This window comes from Leuciscus leuciscus, assembly GCF_965113295.1.
Source record: "Leuciscus leuciscus genome assembly, chromosome: 1".
In the NCBI taxonomy this organism is placed as follows: Eukaryota; Metazoa; Chordata; class Actinopteri; order Cypriniformes; family Leuciscidae; genus Leuciscus; species Leuciscus leuciscus.
This window is the reverse complement of record NC_138725.1, coordinates 51,657,512-51,678,286: the sequence shown is the minus strand read 5'-3', so window position 1 is coordinate 51,678,286 and position 20,775 is coordinate 51,657,512. Positions and strand designations below refer to the sequence as shown.

The following is a 20,775-nucleotide window of genomic DNA, read 5'->3' as shown; positions in this document are numbered from 1 at the left end:
GTACCTCCTTAGACCCACTGGGGGGTTTTGAGTACAGGTTGAAAACTGAAGACTTGAAGAGCACTTAATATTCCTACTACTAGTAGTATTAAACGACACCCTGTCTGTTGAGTTTGACTCATATATGCCATACAATTGTTTGCCTATACCCACAATACAGTACTCCTTACATATTCTAATTGTAAATGTTAAACTTATTTTAAGCTTACAATTAAAAGGGTTGTAAGTTTTTGCTAATATTTTAATTTCAAAACAATCCTTATTCATTAAGCTCCCTTTCACCTGTTACTAGATGTGATCAAGAGACAGTTTGATATTACTTGGGTATCACTTGCATCACTGGATACAATAAACAAAAGCAGGCTGTGATGAACACTGAAGCCCCAAAATAAATGCACTCTATTAGCATCACTCATATTTAGCACAAAAGCTTTGCAAGATTGTAGTCATCTGTTGTTACTCGGTTCATCGCATTCTAAAGCTCTTTTTTAAAATTAAAATCATCTGTTTGGAGCCTCAATAATAATAGTATTTTGGGTTTACTCAATATTCATCACAACAGCTTTCATAAATGTTATCATCAGATTTGTCTACCACACTTTTATTCTCTGTTATATTCATGTTGACATAGTCTTCTTCAGAGTCATCCGTGTCCACATTGACATGGTCCTCTTCAGAATGATAAGAGTCTATATTAATATAGTCCTGATCAGAATCATCATGATCCATGTTTTCATCAAGTTGAACATTTTCATAATCAGCCTCATCATCATCTTCATTTTTGTTGCCATGGGATCCACCTGCATACATATTAGCTGGACCTAGAGACATTGCAGAGATGAAGGGACATAATTATTAAATTAATTGATAAAAAAAAGACATCTAATAGTTTTTATGAAATGCTACGCTACCTTTTTTAAAAGAGCACTTAAAATGAGTTTCCTTTTTCCTTTGCTTTTGTCTTCTCTTGACCAGGAGGATGATTGCGAGGACAGACAGTAAGAGCAGCACAGCTGACACCGCAGCACCAATGACAGGAAGCAGGGAGGCTGAGACAGACACGGTTTAGTGTTAAACTTTCAGTACCAGCAGTCCAGATTGTTTTTAGGCTCTTTCACATTAATACCTTTGATAGTGATGACCAGCAGTTCAGAGGCAGACGAACGGAAGGTGCGTGAGGACAAACTGACTTCATAAACACAGCTGTAGTTTCCTTCATGGGAATAATCTGCCTCAGGAAAGGAGAAGGAGGCAGAGAGACTGACAGCTGACTGACTCCTGGTCATATTTGATTCCCTAAACAGGTAGAAGGAGCCTCTAGGATACAGAGATTCAGTGGAACAGATGATAGTGAAACTGTGGCCCCAGGTGATCACTGGCCCCTGAGGCCCCACGTCAAACTGCCCATCAGGAACAATATGGGGCAAGCTGGGCTGCTGCAAGTGCACTAGAAAACAAAAAGAATACAGTTAAATGGTTACAGAGCCTCAAGCATTAAATTCAAATGGATTTAATTTTTTTTTTAAATGGCTTCAATAATTGAATTCAATCTTGTCGGGATCAAAATGTAATTCACACACATTTTACAAATAAGCAGAATAAAGTAAAAAAATAAAAAAAAAGACATCAAAACAGAATTAATTCACTTTCATGCAGCTAATGCATTTATATACAGTAATAGGCAATGAGACAAGATTAAACACTCACCTACAGTGATTTGAACAGTGTTACTCCAAGGCGACTTTATAATGGTGTTTTGGTAGGAGTAATTACAGCTGTAGATACCCTGATGTGAGACGCCTACATTAACAAGGTTGAAAGTCGCACTAGATACATGTTTCTCAGAGGACACAGATGATCCATTTCTGAAGAGGCGGAATTCAGCATTAGCATTGCATCTTGATTTAGGTGTTGTGCATCTGAACTGAATGTTTTCTCCAGGAGAAACAACTGCATGTGTGGAGATCAGGGAAAGAGTGGGCTTCTCCAAGTCACCTGCAAAAGAAATATACATCCATTTAAAATTACTTGTTAAGGTGTGATAAAAATCGTGAAATACATGAAGCTTAATGTAATTTCTATTGCTCATTTCTCTCATAACAATAAGTTAAGATGCAAAAGATTTGACTTACCTCTTAAACAAACAACACCAGCATCTTCACCATGTTTACAGCTGTGAACTCCTAGTCCTCTGTGTGAACATTGTATGAGGTTTCCTTCACCTCCCGAACATCCAACATTATCCAGCCAGATCGATCCTTGGCCTTGACCAAAGGCGGCACTTAGAGGTGCGCTGATGGCTGAGCCACACTGTAACTGTCTGCACACCACAGCAGCATCATTCATGTCCCAGTCATCATCACACACGGTTCCCCACTGGCCAGTATACTGGATCTCCACTCTTCCACAGCATGAATCAGACCCATTGACCAATTTTATGTCTTAAAAATATACGAACAATGTGATTAAAAACTATGTTGTAAGTATTTGTATACTGTATGTGTTTCACATTTTTTTGAGCCAAGCACCAAACGTGCATAGCCTCTTTGCCTTCTCTCATTTTTATTATTTGGCGCCAAACACTATAAGCTTATGTTGTTTTTAATCTCTTTGAAGCTTTTTTCATCCAAAGCAAAACAGCAAATATACAATGCCATTTTAGATCTGGGGAAAACATATATACTTTTACCTAAGCAGACGACACCTGCATCTTCTTGATGACCGCAGTTATGTTTTCCAAAGCCATTGTGTGAGCACTGTGTGAGGGATGATTCACTTCCTGAACATTTCACTTCATCCAACCAGATCTGATCACTTCCCTGGCCAAAATAAGCCTGGGATTGTGCACTAACAGCTCCTCCACATCCCAACTGTCTGCACACCACAGCAGCATCTTTAATGTCCCAGGAATCATCGCACACTGTTCCCCACGTGTCATTATAAAGGATCTCAACTCTCCCAGAGCAGTCATTAGTACCATTCACAAGCCTGATACTAAGTCCACCTAAAAAATAAAACAACTATATTATGAATCAATTCACATCTTACAACATGCTAAGAAAAAACTCTGACATTATGGATTCGGACGGCACTAAAATAACCGACCCTGTAAATGTTTAAAATACCGTACGAGCCCATGATAAACAATATTAGCGTCCGAATAGGACTTAACTAGCCTATGCTTTCACTGGCCTTTAAAAGCGCTCTTTAATTAAAATAAATTTATAAAATTTTATTATATATAATAATATAATTAAAATTCTAACAACAATCAGTGTAATGACAAATTTATTCTTTGCATGAAAACACTTGAATTAGCCTAACTGAACACTGTCTGGGTGTATTAAAACTTCAGAATTATATTCATATAGACCTGCAACAGTGATAAGGTAAAGCTAAGCGTTAACGCTACGTCGTTCTTAAGTTACACCTTAAGCTGTACCTTATCATTAATACGTGTTTCCCGAAACGTTCTTAGTTAAGTATACCTTCTGTAAGTCATACTTTCGGAAGGTTGGTCTTCTTAACGCCGTTAAGAAGGTTTCGGGAAACGCAGCCCAGACCAATTGTGGGTGGGCTTTAAATTAAAAACGTTATCCAATCACTGTTTAACCTAATCAAAAATTATTGACTAATATACTGTTATATTATCTGTGCGTATACATAATATAGATTTTAATAGCTTGATGCTCTTTAAATATTTTGTTGCATAGTAAAACATTTCGGTGCATAGGACGGACCTATCCGCGATCGCTCTCCGTGGTTCTGACCAAAGAAGAGCGCTTTGGAATCTCCATTACGCATCATCATAGCCTCTTTGCCTTCTCTCATTTTTATTATTTGGGGCCAAACACTATAAGCTTATGTTGTTTTTAATCTCTTTGGTACTTTTTTCATCACATGGCACTGTGTGAGGGATGATTCACTTCCTGAACATTTCACTTCATCCAACCAGATCTGATCACTTCCCTGGCCAAAATAAGCCTGGGATTGTGCATCATGAAGGATCTCAACTCTCCCAGAGCAGTCATTAGTACCATTCACAAGCCTGATACTAAGTCCACCTAAAAAATAAAACAACTAGCCTATATTATGAATCAATTCACATCTTACAACATCCTAAACTTGCAAACTAGCAAAAACCGTCAGTCATCCAATGTAACTAGAATAAGATCTGAGTTTTAAAAGAGTGACTAACAGTTTGTTACTTACCAGTTCTAGAAGTTAGAGCACTGGCTGTTGAGATGAAAAACAGTGATATTTAAAAACACTGTACTTACAATTAGATATTATAATTTACTTTACTGTCACCATCACTAAGTTTCCGACAATACTTTCAGTCTTTGAATGACTTCGAAATTTCAAATTAAAATAGTTTACAAGAGCATGATTATAAACACAACAAGACTGTTAAAGTAAACTAATGACATGAAGTTTTTCTGATTGTCTGATGACACTTAGTGTACCAAACAACCTATAGTCCCATTTAGCCACTTGTTAGCAACTGATTTTTCCAAAAAAAAAAAAAAAAAAAACCCACAAGAGGGTATTACTGATGTATTTATGTCATACAGTACAACGTGAAAATATTTTTTTTTATTGTTTTAACCACAGGCCTTATTTCAGGCATATTAAAAAAATCTATTGATTTCAGAACGATCGATGGAACCGAAAGAGCTAAAACTCAATTTCCGAAATTTGGCCTACAAAAATACATCATCCTTGCAATAGATACTGTATGTATATGTAGATTCTATATTCGACTACTCCAGATATGTCGATGCATCCACCATCTTGGAACTGTCAAGATTTAATTTAATTTGCTGTAGTCATCTCACAGTAAAAACCAATGAGTGTTCTCCAAGTATTGCGCAGCCTCTGATTGTAAAACCACAGATATTTAAATTCCCGAAGAAATGGGATAACCTTTCACAAGTGAGAATGTGTTGCTTTGTTTACAGGCTATATGTGTATTAACTCAATATTACAGGTTTTTAAACTTCTATAGGTGAATGGGAATGACAGCAAATTGTTACTGCATAATTTTTGAATTTGCATTTGCTCTAAAAGCAAAAGCAAAAAAAAAAAATCTGCGATAACATTCCCACGACTCTCAAAAAGAGTGAAAAATATAGAGATTGATTACAGCAATCAGAAGAGAGAGAGAGAGAGAGAGAGAGAGAGAGAGAGAGAGAGAGATGTCTCATTTCCCGTCACTCCCTCAGCTGTTGTATTAGAAACAGCCTCTCTGCAGCATTAATTGATTTTTCGTCATTAAGGATACGTTTAGGCTACACGACAATTGATGTACTTAAAAATATAAATGTTTTTCCTTTCCATTTTTTAAGTTTAGCATACAGATGACATTTCGTGGTAACGAATGAACGACGACAAAAACGATTCATGGATCCAGGAAAATGACCAAAAACAAAACAGCAACAACAACAACAAAGCAAACTAACACTGAATGCAAGGCCAGTGGTTGGCAAGATCAGAATTATAATTAGTTGGCAATGTTAGAATTAGGCGTATGTAAATAATTATGTCTCCGCTGGTCATAGTCGTGCAGTAGGCTAAATCTACACTTTGCTGGAAAAGCATTAATAAACTCCAATTGAGCAGCACAAACATTCCTGTAGTCTGCATGCCTATAAACTGAACATGTAATACACATGCGCATGATGTCACCGTTTTCACAAATTCACATTTTTATGTAGCCTACACTGATTCAATTTGGTAGCCTATTGTTTTCAAAAACTTCTAGCCTACTTTAAAAAGTACTTTTTCCAAAGTTTGCATTTCCAGGCCCCAAAACTCAATGTTCATGTGTAAATGAACGGCCAAAATACATTAAAAGTTTTCGGTTTTTATTTGTTAATGGTGTTGTGTAAACGGCCCCTAAGTTCAATTAATGGGTGTGTCTCAGTCAGCTCCCTAGTTCCAAAAATAGACGGAAACGATCTCTGCACTGCTGTATAGCCTACGCACCGCAACTGGAACGGATCGACGGACTGCAACCGCGTGCAGTGTGAAAGCTCTAACTTGTTAACATGGGTACGGAAAAATAAATGTGCAACGCATATGCACTGCAAACGAAGCATAGGCTATGTGTGAAACGGGCGTAACTCCACAATTCAGTACTTCACAGTCTTTGTTATGTGTTTTAGCAATAGGGTAGACTGAGTACAGTTGAGACACTTTTTGCGTTTAGATTTTTCACACAAAAATAGATACTGAAAAGAAGTGAATTTCCACATGACATTTCATTAGCTTGTAGACTAAGATATTATCAATCAATAATACCCACAAGTAGTTTATATTTTCCACAATTAGTTCATAAAAATAAGGTGCTTTTTGTCTCAACTGTACCCATATGTGGTACAGTTGAGACAGTGCATGGTACAGTTGAGACACCCATTTTTAATGATGTAAAGGTAACTAACCATTCATTGAAAATAAGAAAAATAAAGAAAATAACAATTGGGCAACATTTTTGTTTATTCATCCATTTATATTCATTAATTTTATTTAAATTTGCACTGGTTAAAATGTATAAAGCAGGAACAAGATATGAAACAATATTAATTAATAATACACAATTTAAATATCACAAATATCATTTGCGTCCTAGGCTGGCTAATTATGACGTTTAACCTGTTATCATAACACTGAACAACTAAACAGTGTGTTTACTAATAGAACTCTATCGGGGCTAGGCTACAGTTGATACACGTGTGTCTCAAATATCCTCCGCTGGCCACCTCGCACATTTCTCTAGATTTTGCAATTACCTTGCATGACACAATACCATGAAATATGCCAGTTTTTAGGACAAAGAATAACAATAGGTTACTGTCGTAACCCCGGTTCTCTGAAACATCGAGTGGAGAGATCCACCTATGGGAAGGGCATCCGTACCTGACCTCTGCAGAAGCATCCAATTGCACCAAGTCTGGCTAGACAGACAGAAGCGCGCAGCCAATGCCAGGTAAGGCCACACCCCCTTACCTAAGGCATATAGCTGTCAGGCGCGCTGCTATTCCTCAGTAAGTATATTCGCTTCTCGTGCGGCAAGTGGGGCGAAGCTAGTGGATCTCTCCACTCGATGTTTCAGAGAACCGGGGTTACGACAGTAACCTATTGTTCTCTTTCATCATCTCGTTTCGAGATCCACCTATGGGAGAGACATGGACAGCTCCCCGATTGCCCAATACACTCACAGTGAGGTTCTGAAGGCCAGAGAAGGACGGTCACCTCAGAGAGGCGGTGCCTGACACGTCCCACTAACATGACCCTGCAAGGGTGACGCCACGCTAAACTGCTGTGGACAAGCAGGGCATGAAACATGCATGAGACCCATACATGATAATGGCCCCGCACCACCAATGCACATAGCTAAACCCAAGAAGGAATGCGAATGCTTGGTGACAGGAATGAACATGGCCAGCCGGCCCATTCACTCTTCGTTGGTTAACCCAACGGGGCTGTGGGAAAGGGCTAAGAGGACCCTACCCCTAGGACCGAGTGTGCCACCGAGGTTCTGGTGACATCCAACTGGTAGTAACGCTCAAAGGTATGAGGAGAGGCCCAGCTGGCCGCGGAGCAGATGTCTTGCAGTGGCACTCCCCTGAACAAAGCCCAAGAGGCGGCTAAGCCCCTTGTAGAATGAGCTCTGATGCCCCCTGGGGGCTGCACTCCCTTTGCTTCATAAGCCATAGTATAGCGTCCACAAGCCAATGTGAGAGGCATTGCTTTGAAATGGGACTCCCCTTGTGCGGGGGAGCCCTTGAAACAAAGAGCTGGTCGCTCTTGCGGAAAGCACTGGTCCTGGTCATACATGCTTGCAGAGCGCGACCGGGACACAGAGCATTCAGCCCCTGATCCTCCGAGGAGGCAAAGGGTGGAGGGTGAAAAGCGGATAGCTCCAAAACCTCCGAAGTGAACACAGGGAAGCATTTCGGCATGAAGGCCAGGTTAGGCTAAGGGAAACCTTATCTCCACTTAGGGAGAATTTGGCGCACGAGGGTTGAACCGAGAGTGCATGTAGCTCACTGACCCGTTTAGCAGATGCCAAGGCCGAGAGCAAAGCTGTCTTGAGGGACAGCAGCTTAAGGGAAATACTTCCCAGAGGCTCAAAAGGATAATGAGACCGCGCTTCCAGCACCATGGAGAGGTCCTACCCTGGAACAGATCTCCTGATGACCGGCAAAGAGCGGCGTGCACCCTTCATAAAACTGCGGGTTAGAGGGTGCTGCCTGACGGTGGAGCCCTCAAAACCCACATGACAGGCTGAAAACGCAGCCAGGTAGACCTTAATGGTGGAAAAGGACCTGCCTCTTTCCATGAGGTCTTCCAGGAAACACAAAATATCAGGCACCGAGCACTGATAAGATGTGAGACCACGCCCATCACACCACCCTTCGAACACTTGCCACTTCCAGCCATATAGGGATCGTGTGGAAACGGCCCTGGCTTTCTGAGTAGTGGCGATTACACGCGGCGGGAGCCCCAGTGCATTTAGGTTCGTCCTCTCACAGGCCAGGCCCAGAGAGTCACCCTGTCCGGGTGGGGGTGGTAAATCTCCCCGTTGGCTTGGGACAGTATGTCCGTGCGAGGGGGGAGGCGCCATGGCTCGGCGTACAACAGAGGGATTATCTCTGCCAGCCACGGGGCTTTAAAGGGGACATATCATGCTAAATGCACTTTTTTTAGCCCTTAAATGCATTTTGTTGTATATTTGGAGTGTTTAGAAGTACAGAAAAGATGAAATTATTCTCTTCAGGTGCTTTGTTGATATCTTTATATTCTGTTTTGGTCATATTTTTCAACCGGTTCAGATTTTTCTGTTATCTATGACGTTTTTTGAACTATCACGTCACAGTATTTGCAGCGGAACTGCCAAATAAGGACATTGACTTCCGGCCCAACACTTCGAGCAATCCGCCATTATTATTTCTCGCTGCAATTTTGTAGTCCAAGCTAAAGGATGCAGAAGTTACGAGAGGGTAAGTTAAAATGTTAGGTTGTTGGATGTAGTAACCCACACGCTTCATTACACCGTCTAATTTAGATGAACTGCCGCGCTTGTGACAGGAGCATGTTTAACTGAAAGAACGAGCAGAGAGAGAGACCCGGTCGCGCGCGCGCTCACTCTCTCTTCAGAGCCAGGCGAAAGTGTAAACAAGACATCACCGTCTCCAAACTAGACGCTGTCTGGCTCTCTCTCCCTCGGACATATTAATCAAAATAAATCGACACGGTGGTAAAAGGTCGGAAGACCAAAGTTTCATGTGTAAATACAGTACACACCATTGCGATACATCCATATGAAGACGTTGTTCTGCAGGTTCGTCGTCTTCATTTTCATCTCGCTCCGGCTCTGGCTTGAACATGTAAGGCTGGCTGGACAAGTCTTCCGTTGTTGACATTTTGTTAATAACGTGTGTATAAAAGTTTCTGTGCGCTAGATAATCCTATCTCTGCTACCAGACTACAAAAATGGCCGAACGGGGTGGAGTTGAACCGAGTGTCACCGCTACAACCTGGAGAGGGGGCGGGGTATGAAGTGTCTCAATATTATTTAAAGAGACCGCACCAAAACGAGTTGCTTTCAGAAGCACATTAGAAAAGGGGTAAAAAAGGGGCCTGTGGAGCTATAATAATGAGGAATTCAGACCCAAGCATTGCAGTTCCGCTTTATATAGACTACAAATGTATGATTTATATGTAAAAAGGAACAATTTAAAAGCATGATATGTCTCCTTTAAGCCACCTGGGTGCTATCAGAATGAGAGACAGGCCGTGCTCTCTCACCCTGGCCAGTGTGAAAATATCAGGCACAGGGGAGGAAAAGCATACAGCAGCACTTTGGGGCATGGGTGGGCCAGTGCGTCTGCCCTGAGGGGTGCGTCCACGTCCTTTAGTCGAGAAGAACATAGGACAATGGTGATTTTCGCGCGAGGCGAAAAGATCTACGGCTGCCTGTCTAAATCTCATCCATAACATCTCCACTATCTGCGGGTGAAGACGCCAATCCCCTTAGATTGGGTTTCCCCTCGATAGCAGATCCTCGCCTCTGTTCAGAATGCCCGAACATGAGTCACGCGTAATGACAGAAAAACCCGTCTGCTCCACACCAACAGCCTGTAAGCTAGAGCGTGGAGTTTCGACGAGCGCATGCCGCCCTGACGGTTGATATAAGCCACTGCCGTGATATTATCGCACCGTACTAGAACGGGATGTCTCTGCAGGCGAGGCAGAAAATGATTCAGAGCTTTCCAAATGGTAAAAGCTCTAAATAGTTAATGTGCGCTGAACGTAGTCTGCTCAGCCACAGACCGTTCACCATTCTGCCTTCCTGGGTGGTTCCCCAGCCTGTTAAGGACGCATCTGTCGTCACAACTTTCCGCATCATAACCGTCCCAAGGGGGTTCCCCGAGCATAAAGTTCTCGCTCTCCCAATGGCGCAGGGCCGCCGAGCAGGCGCGCGTCACTGTTACCGAGTGGCAGAGATCGCGAATCGGGCTGAAATGTAGTGACAAAACCCATTTCGTGAACGCTCTCATTCTCAGGAGACCCAACGGCACAACTTGGATAGATGAAGCCATGAGACCCTGCAGCCTGAGGCATGTGCGATATTGTACTCTCGCCCCTTCTCTGAACTGAGACAGATAGTTCATCAGAGAGCGAACGCGCTCTTGAGAGAGACGCGCTCGCAAGGAGACTGAGTTCAATTCCAAGCCCAGGAAAAAGACATTCTGACTGGGAGTCAGATTGTTTTTGCTCGCATTCACCTTGAACCCGAGGGATGTGATGTGCGCGAGCACCCGGCCGATGTCCAGCGACACCTTCTCCTTCGATTTGGCTATGATGAACCAATCGTATATGTAATTCAGAATTCTCAGCCCTGATAGTCTCAGGGGCGCCACACCCGCCTCCGCACACAGACAGAAAGTTCGGGGACTAAAATTTCGCCCGAACGGAAGAACTGTGAATTCGTAACAAATGCCTTGGTAGGCGAGACGAAGATATTTCCTGTGTGGAGGGTAGATACTTATGTGAAAGAAAGCATCTTTCAGATCGACTGATGTGAACCAGTCGTTCTGCTTTATGGCACGGGCGAGAGAGCCTTGTGTCACATTCTGAAATTGTATTTCCTCAAATGTTTGTTCAACATTCGAAGGTCCATATAGGGCGGGGGCACCACGCCTTTTGGAAACATAAAAATACCAGGAATAAAAACAATGGTTTATAAGATTGGGTGGCACCATCTGAATCGCTTCCTTGTTTAGGAGGGAGGAAATTTCCTCTTTCAGAATGTGTGAGGCATTCGGTACGGCCTAGGTTACGGTACGCAAAACCCACTCGGGCGCTGAAATGGCTTGCCAAGCCGCTTCGTGACTCGAGAGCGCCCCCGCTCGGGCCGGAGCGGGGGTGTATGGGCCCAGCTGGTTCATTCATGATGCAAAGGCGCCATCTAGTGGGCACACTAGAGGCGACATGCAGGGGTTCGGAGGGAATTCCTCCCTCTGCAGTGAGAAGTTTTCTCTGGGGAGAGAGGTCTTCTCTCCAAAACGAATTCATTTGATTCGTAACTTTGTGTGTTTTGTGTTGGGCAAACACTGGGGCCGGAGCCTTTATTGACAGAGTGAGGGGAACATAGTGTGGTGTCCACTGTGCTAAACTTTCCCTCACAAGGCCTGAAAGTGGGCGGAAAACACACATATCTCCTGAACACATGAACTGGGCAGTCTTAAGTGCAGGCAGAAAAATAATATCCACGGAGAGAGATATTCTCTCTGTAACAGATTTATTTAATTTGTATGTTTTAAAGTGTTATTTAGTTATGTGTGTGTGTTGTGTTGGGGAACACAGGGGCCGAAGCCTTCCATACACAACGTCCACTAAAAACACACTGCAGGCAGAAAAATAATATCCACGGAGAGAGATACTCTCTCTGTAACGGATTTATTTAATTCGTTTGTTTTAAAGTGTTATTTAGTTATGTGTGTGTTTTGTGTTGGGGAACACAGGGGCCGAAGCCTTCCACACACAACGTCCACTAAAAACACATGGCTGGGCAGCCGCAACTGAGCTGTGTGAGCCCAGCTAGTTGATTTGTGAGGCAATGGAGCCCTCTTGTGGACGGACTCAGGGCGACATGCATGGGATCAGAGAGATTGCTCTCTATGTTGGCAGATATATAAATCTGCACGAATTAATTTGATTCGTTTGTTAAATGTGTTGTTTAGTAATGTGTGTGTTTTGTGTTGGGAAACACACACACACACACACACACACACACACACACACACACACACAACGTCCACTAAACGTCCTCGTGGCCCGTGAACGCGGGCTCGATACTCCCAACGGTCGAACAACAGGCAGGCCGCTTGCGTTCGGGGCCGCCTTCCTAGGAAGGCATAAATTGAAAGCCTCAACACGTAATCGTAACACATCAAGGCCCGTGAGACCGTGTTAACAGTCTAGCGGGACGCTCCAGTTTTAAGAGTTGTTTCCTCAGACTGGGCGGTGGTCTCAGCGCTTACCCGTCGTAAATATTCCTATCCTGGTCGGTGGCGCTCTGTGGAGCTGGCCACACAATGTTGAGACGAACGGCCGCTCGCTCACAAACTTCCAGGAGGATGGACTGAGGCAAAGCCGCGTGAGCGCTAGCCTAGGGAACGCTAAAAGGACCGCGTCATCCCCGTCGCCGGAACCGGCCGGTTCGTCAACGAGACTGGATTACGCTTTACAGATTACCCCAAATAAATATATCTATCTGCACTTGGATCTGCTGTCTCTCCATTGTGTGTGTCGTGACAACATGGTGAAAGGGGAACGTCATACCTTAGAATAAAAACTTCGGATCGGAGATGCGTCGATATTTCAAATTTCCCACGATCAAAGAGGACACTAATACGCATAGGCCTATATGCACAGCAAAAAAACACAACTTGTACTTGCTGCTAACGCAAGTTATTTAAGGTGTCTCAACTGTATATACCTATGTCTCAACTGTACACAGTCTACCCTACATTTCTAACATTTATAATGAGTTTAGATTTTTTTTTTTTTTTTTTTTTTTTTATTGCCTTTACAGGGACTTTAAGGGCTGTCTCTGTCACGGGGTGACAAATAAGCCCGGGACTATCCCTGTTAGAGAAATGTCCCCGCTGAGATTTGGGAAGCGAAACACCGTCCCAAAGCCTGGGTGAGCGCCTGTCGCTATGGTAACCTAGTGGCGGATTGACAGCAGGTGTGGGTAATCTGCGCTGAGCGTTTGAATGGGGCCACACTAGCTCATGAGAGTATAAAAAGTCAGAGGAAGAGCAAGTGAGGGTGGGCAATGCGCCAAAAAACGAAAGAAGAAGAAGAAGAAGAAGAAGAAGAAGAAGAAGAAGAAGAAGAAGAAGAAGAAGAAGAAGAAGAAGAAGAAGAAGAAGAAGAAGAAGAAGAAGAAGAAGAAGAAGAAGAAGTAGAAGTAGAAGTGAGGGTGGTTCTTCCCCTGCTTGTGGTGCTTTTCCCCCGCTTGGATGTGACTTATTTCTGTTGGGAAGTGTTCTCTGAAGTGTGTCGTTGAGGGCTTGTTGTGAGGAAAAAGGAATATCGTGTGTATGAGGAATTGGAAACGGAGAGCGAGAGGGAAAGAGGAAAGTACATCGTCTGGATGGAAGAGTGAAGATAAGTAATTGATTATTGAATCTCCTATTGCACGCTTGATACTGAGATAGATGTGGGTTGAAGTGCTTGGAGTGCGCCGTATGAATAACACTGAGTGAATTAAACTGATTCTCTGCCGTTCTTATCTTCTCCTTCCGTTCGGATGGTGAAGCGAATCCAGTTCATGCCTATGAAGAAGTGTTTAGAACTTCCTTCCTCACACCGCCGATCCTTCGCTCTTTAGATCGAGACCCAGGGTGAGTGCTGGTCTTAATTACACTTTAACGAGTGGACTTGAAGTGTTTGAATTGACGTTCCTTCTCCTTCCTCGCGCTGTATATTGGAGTGAAATTGCTGTGGGTGTGTGAAAGATTGCTTTTAACTGCCGTGCACTCGCCCAAGAGTCAGATTGGTATATTGTATATCATCAGAGCCTGGAGGGATCGAGTATGTCCAACTGGGGAAGGGGTTTGAAAGGACAGTTGGTGTGAAGTCTCTGTTGTCCCCACGACACCTGTGAGAACATTATATTGCTGTGTGAAGTTATGATTCTGTCTGTCCTAGAGAAAGCCCAGTTCAGTTTGTGACTGAGTTCGCTACAGCCTTGAAGCCCACCTGTACGGTGTGAAGTTCCTGTCTTTCCCACGACACACGTGAGAACATTATACTGCGGTGTGAAGTTATGATTCTGTCTGCCCTAGAGAAAGCCCAGCTCAGTCTGTGACTGAGTTCGCTACAGCCCTGAAGCCACCTGTATGGTGTGAAGTCCCTGTCTTTCCTACGACACACGTGAGCTGTTCTACCTGTGACCGTGAGTCCGCTATAGCCCTGAAGTCCACCTGTAGGGTGCGAAGCACTCGCCCTCCCAAGACACCCGTGGGAGTTGTACACCGCTCCTGAGCTTGCCCCCTTCTGCCCTAGGGGAAGTCTCGTACGGTGTTTACGGAGGACCTGCTGTAGTTTTACCTGTCCATTTCTTACCGTGGTAACTGCCCTTGGTGTACAAGAGGAGAAGAAGCTTTGACCATCCGCTCATCGGAGAACTCACCTTTTCACCACCTCCCATTGTGAACCTGATACCAGCGTGGAAGAAGGAGCTCGGACAGCCTACTTACCGCAAGATACCTACCTGCACATTATCAACTGCTGTGAACTGTCCTCCACGTGAAAGAGGAGAGGAAGCTTTGACCGTCCGTTCATCGGAGAACTCACCTGTTCACCACCTCCCATTGTGAACCCGATACCAGCTTGGAAGAAGGAGCTCGGTCAACCTACTTACCGTAAGATACCTACCTGCACATTATCGACTGCTGTGAACTGTCCCCCCACGTGAAAGAGAGGAGAGGAAGCTTTGACCATCCGCTCATCGGAGAACTCACCTGTTCACCACCTCCCATTGTGAACCTGATACCAGCGTGGACGAAGGAACTCTGACAACCTACTTACCGTAAGAAACTTACCTGCCCATTATCGAGTCTCGATATAGTTATATCGATATAGTTTATGGTCTAATGCGCATTATTAACTAGTTTAATTCATTCATCCAGTAACATGCATATGGCGGAGTTTTATAATCACTGAGGTAGCCTACCAAATGCGAGGTATTTAGGGGGGTTCGGGGGCATGCTCCCCCGAGAAAATTTTGATTTCTCTGATCTACATATGTGCATTTTAAGATGTTTTGAAGGCCAAAAAAATTGGATAACAACAGCTTTAAAACCATGTGCGGGTAGCTGTTTATTTTCCACACTTCATCAGCATCACACTCTTTTTCTCTTTGTTTTTCTCTTGCTCTGTCTTTTCCCCTCCTAAAGCTGAGCTTTGACTGATATAGGCAGGGGCGCCGCTATAAGGGGGGAAAAGTTAGGACGATTCTAATGGCCCAGGCACTTTTGGGGGCCCCAGAGATCGATTTTATTAACGGAATGGGTGCGGTAGGGGGCCCAACCTCATATTCTTTCATAGGGCCCAAAATTGATGGTGGCGCCCCTGGATATAGGCTTTTCATTTTTGTCTGTCAGTGAAGAAAGTAAACATAGGGTCAACTGATAGGTTGATTTATGAATCATTTTCTCAGACAAAGCTACCAGGAAAGCTAGGTAACTAAGTTTATTAAATTCATTCACAATATGTACACATTCATTATTGATCTAGGCCTAATACATGGCCGTAGACAGGGCTTTATAATTAAAGAGGTCATAAATTTGAGGTTGTTATGGGGTTAAACATTTTTATTTCTCTGATATGTGCATTTCAAGACGTTTGAAGGCCAAAAAAGGATAAGAAATCGATTTAAGACCTGCTCTCTCCTCATCTCCATCACACTTTTTCTCTCTGTCTCCTCATCTTGCCCTGTCTCTTCCCCTCCTAAAGCTGAACTTTTTTAATTTACTGAAGGCTACAAATTGTATTATATTAATTCTCAACATGTACACATGCATTATTAATCTTGTGCCTATGAAAACGGCTTTGTTAATGTTTCTTGTCCCCTCACAATGACATAATTACACGTTATATAGGCCTATTTTCAGCTCAAAATGGCGAAATTAGACAAAAGTTTATTAGTTTTCGAATTATTTTTGTCATTCGTTTAACATTTATGACCTAAAAAACCGTCAAATATAAAATGTTTAGTTTAGCTACTTACATCTTCTTAACTCGCACTTGACCGTAGGGGTGCTGAGCTCCTTTTTAGGGGTGCTGAAGCCCCCCTAAAAAGGGGCTAGCCTCGCCCATGCAACGTAGAAAGCTTGGGAGCTGACTGAAACACACCTAGATGAATTTGTTAGAATGCCGTCTATGTCTATTGACATACCTTTGTAAACCTGGCAGGGCTGTGTTTCCCAAAAGCTTCTTAAGCCCAAGTAGAAGAAAAAAAAAAGAGAGAAAGAAATAAAAAAATTAAGCTTAGCCTATGCTTTTGGGAAACGCAGCCATGGGAAGCAATGTTGTAAAATATGGAAGCTTATGGGTAGCAATATTCAATTTGAAATGTAATATGCAAAATGACAATGCAATATGTAAAATGGCAATGCATTTCTTTATTTAAATTAAAATTTTCCCACACATTTGTGCAACGTTTGGTGAAAATGAAAATTCAATTATAAAATTTACATTTGCCATTTCATACACTAGTTTTAATATGTAAATTGAATACATATTTTAACGCTTTATAAGTTGCAAAATTAAAATTAAAATGTATTACAGAAATGGTTAGATATGTTTAACATGTTCAAGCAAAAACTGTGGCAAAATTGTAATTTAAATGTAATTTTTTCTTAATTGCATTTACACTCACAGTTAAGACACTTGCGATTGCATTTCCATTAAGTGTCCCGCAATGAATGTAACATTCAATGTGCAATTTGAAAATGCATTCTGAGCCGATCAATCACTGCGTGAAGGTGGGGCTCGGCAACAGGTAAACATAGGCTTTGGTGAGTATTTTGAGGTGTTGGAAGCAGGCACGGCGCCAGGATTCCAGTTTTGGATGGGCCAGACCAACTGTGGGTGGGCCTTAAATTAAAAACGTTATTCAATCACTGTTTAACCTAATTAAAAAAATTATTGACTAATATACTGTTATATTATCTGTGCGTATACATAATATAGATTTTAATAGCTTGATGCTCTTTAAATATTTTGTTGCATTGTAAAACGTTTCGGTGCATAGGACGGACCTATCCGCGATCGCTCTCCGTGGTTCTGACCAAAGAAGAGCGCTTAGGAATCTCCATTACGCATCATCATACACATCATACCTGGGCTGCATTTTCCGATAACGTTGTCTCTTAGCGCGCTACGAAGACTCTAAAGGTATAACTTAACTAAAAGTATACTAAAGGTATACCATTGCTAGGCGTCTTCAGGGCTATCATCCACTTGCGAGGCAGAGGCGCTGAGAGGCAGAGGCGCTGGTGCCCTCCTAGCAACGGCGCTGTTTTTGGTAAAACATGATTTTGACCACTTCATTAAGTTTTGTTTTGTAGAAAGACTCTTTTTAAAAGATTTTCGTGTTGTATAAATTGTACCTTAATTTTGATCAATGTTTTATCAACCAATTGCCTGTATTTAATAAATAAGAAGAAAATATATAGCAGACAATGTAATAAGGCGCCGAGACGATCACTTGCATTGCACGTGAACTGGAGGGCGCCGAAACTCAGCTACCTCACAGATTTGAGAGATAGGCTGTCTATTATAGAAAGCTTGAAATGTCTACTTTTAAACGAAAATATTCAAAACCAAAAGAAATAGGCTATACTCTCTGATTATGTAATCCATATGAAATGTGCATTTTCTCTCTGGCGTTCCTGGCGAGTCCGCATCGTCAACTTCATCTTTGCAGCGACAGAGAAAACACCAGTTTATTAATAAACAATTAAATGTCTCCTTGCTAATTTAGACTCATTACTTTTACCGGTTCTTTGTGGCAAGCTTTATGCGTGCGGTCATAACGCTCATTATCCTGTAGGCTATATACACTCTCAGAAAAAAAGGTACAAAAGCTGTCACTGTGGCGGTACCTTTTCAAAAGGTACACTTTTGTACCTAAAGAGTACATATTAGTCCCTCAAAGGTACCTTTTAGGGATTAATATGTACTCTTATTGTTTTCTATTATGTACTCTTACGTTCATATATGTACCTTTTAGGGACTAATATGTACTCTTTAGGTACAAAAGTGTACCTTTTGAAAAGGTACCGCCACAGTGACAGCTTTTGTACCTTTTTTTCTGAGAGTGTAGCCTAAGTAATTAAGTTAATATAAAGGGGCGATTTGTCAACGAATGGCTTAAATGAACAACTAGTCGACTAGAAAATAAAATAAAAATTCAAACAAACGAGACTATTTTGGGTGAATGTGGAGCAGGTAGGGGGTCTGAGTGACCTCAGAATGACCAATAAATGTTATTTTAATATTTAAGAAACCGAAGCAGCACAAAATAAACGTTTATCGGCGCAAATTAGAACAAACATATGAGTCTATTTTGGGTGAATGTGGACTATTTTGCACCGGATTGGGGGCGGGGCCAACTTCACGCAGTGACTGGGGGCGGGCATGTGATCGGCTCAGAATGCATTTTCAAATTGCACATTGAATTTTGCTACATTCATTGCGGGACACTTAATGGAAATGCAATCGCAAGTGTCTTAACTGTGAGTGTAAATGCAATTAAGAAAAAGTAACATTTAAATTACAATTTTGCCACAGTTTTTGCTTGAACATGTTAAACATATCTAATGATTTCTGTAATACATTTTAATTTTAATTTTGCAACTTATAAAGCGTTAAATTATGTATTCAATTTACATATTAAAACTAGTGTATGAAATGGCAAATACATTTTATAATTGAATTTTCATTTTCGATTTGCACCAAACGTTGCACAAATGTATGGGAAAATTAAAATTGAAATACAGAAATGCATTGCCATTTTACATATTGCATTGTCATTTTGCATATTACATTTCAAATTGAAATTTGCTACCCATAAGCTTCCATAGTAAAAGGCCAGCGCTGTGACAGGAATGAGCGCTGGTTTTGCGGTCAGGCGTATAGATCTGTGTCACAGTTCTGTCTTCAAACTCTTCATGATCCCTTTTAGTGTAAATCCTGGTGTCTAGATGAGTATGGCTATGTAGGCTAAGTGTTGCTACAGGCACTGAGCCGTGTCGAAACATTATGACTGTAAATATCTGCATTCAGGTGCGAGAGAAATATATTTCTATTAGTGCCCCTTTAGTTTATTGAACAGGTCATTTTCATGAAGCATTTAAAAGTTATTTAGAGCAGTTAAGTTGTTGGTGAATGTCTTTTCAAAATCAATCATGTCAACGCAAACATAATGATAATTAATGTTTTCAGTTTAAGGTAACTTTCTGGTATTAGCCACGAGTTTCAGATCAGTTAAAAAATAAGTGAAAAGCTCAGAGAGATGATGGAACAACTATAAAAAGATGTAATCTATTGCTAGACTTTTAAAGTTCACAATCTTTCAGTAGACTGTTTTATTAAGGATGAAATATTACATTGTGACATATACAGTAGCCTACTAGCCTATACAATTATCATTTTGATCTGTAATAAAAGAAGTGCGAGAATTAAAAATTGTATTACCCAATATCAAAATGAGAAGACAAGGTCTTGGCATTGCAGTCCTTGCGTTGTTTCAAAGTGCCTATGAATAAAATAGGGTACTTCCTGCCACTGGCGGAGCTAGGGGTGGCCAGGGGTGGCCGTGGCCACCCTTGGTCTAAGCTTGGCCACCCCTTTGGCCACCCCCCTCACAACTGCTGTTTCTGTCTCTTTTTTATTGACAAAAATTGCGTTTTTTAAAACGCTGAACCGTCTCTTTAAGACCACAAAAAACATGAGACTTTTCAGACACACATGATTTCATATGAAGCTTTTAGTTGAAGTCACTGGTATGACCTACTTTACTGTTACTGTAGGTAATTGTAAAAAACTAGAATACAAATGGATTAAACTACTTAATTTAGTTAGTATACCATGATTGACAACATGTGGTTTGTTACCTTGCAGCAGCCATTTTGTAAAATGAATTTTTCATGAAAATTGTCACTGGTGTTACTGTCACTGGTGTCACCTTTCTTATGGGTAACACCAGTAACACCAGTGACTCCCATTTATAGATAAACTTTATTCAAAGCTATTCATTTAGATTATATGCCAAATGTAACAATTTAGTCTCATCTACTTAATTATAGTTGAAGAATAATGATCTTTGGTCTTATGCATGCCATTGGTGATTCATTGTGTCACTGGTGTTACTGTCTTTTTTTTCTGTCACATTAAATACAATGTCACATGTGACAGTAATAATGTTACATCCATTTAATTCTGCTACACTCAAAAGTTAAGATTTAAAGGATTGCATCATTACTTGATTTTAACTGGTTTTCAAATATTTTCATTGTTATAGCAAATAGATGGTAGAACAGATGAACTAACATCATTCAAGCACACTTTTAGCAAACCTGATTAAAATAAATAAAACATAATCTCCTTATTTTTTGAATTATTATTATTTTTAGGTAACTCTGTCTACATGTGCTGAAAAAAATTATAAATAATATTTCATAAAAA

The 20,775-nt window shown here is 41.5% G+C and overlaps 1 protein-coding gene across 1 annotated transcript in view; it reads right to left on the bottom strand.

Annotated features, from left to right (window-relative positions):
• Positions 1–9,792, bottom strand: part of LOC309475617 (uncharacterized protein) — a 131,388-nt gene extending 121,596 nt beyond the window's left edge. Inside the window, exons 1-6 of the mRNA XM_082138470.1 lie at positions 9,310–9,792; positions 4,213–4,236; positions 2,690–3,004; positions 2,133–2,441; positions 1,708–1,995; positions 1,127–1,447 (exon numbers count right to left, since the gene is read on the bottom strand). Of these exons, the coding sequence (XP_081994596.1) occupies positions 1,127–1,447; positions 1,708–1,995; positions 2,133–2,441; positions 2,690–3,004; positions 4,213–4,236; positions 9,310–9,367 (1,315 nt within the window). The 5' untranslated portion in view covers positions 9,368–9,792. The remainder of the gene's footprint in view (positions 1–1,126; positions 1,448–1,707; positions 1,996–2,132; positions 2,442–2,689; positions 3,005–4,212; positions 4,237–9,309) is intronic.
• Between the last annotated feature and the right edge of the window lie 10,983 nt (positions 9,793–20,775).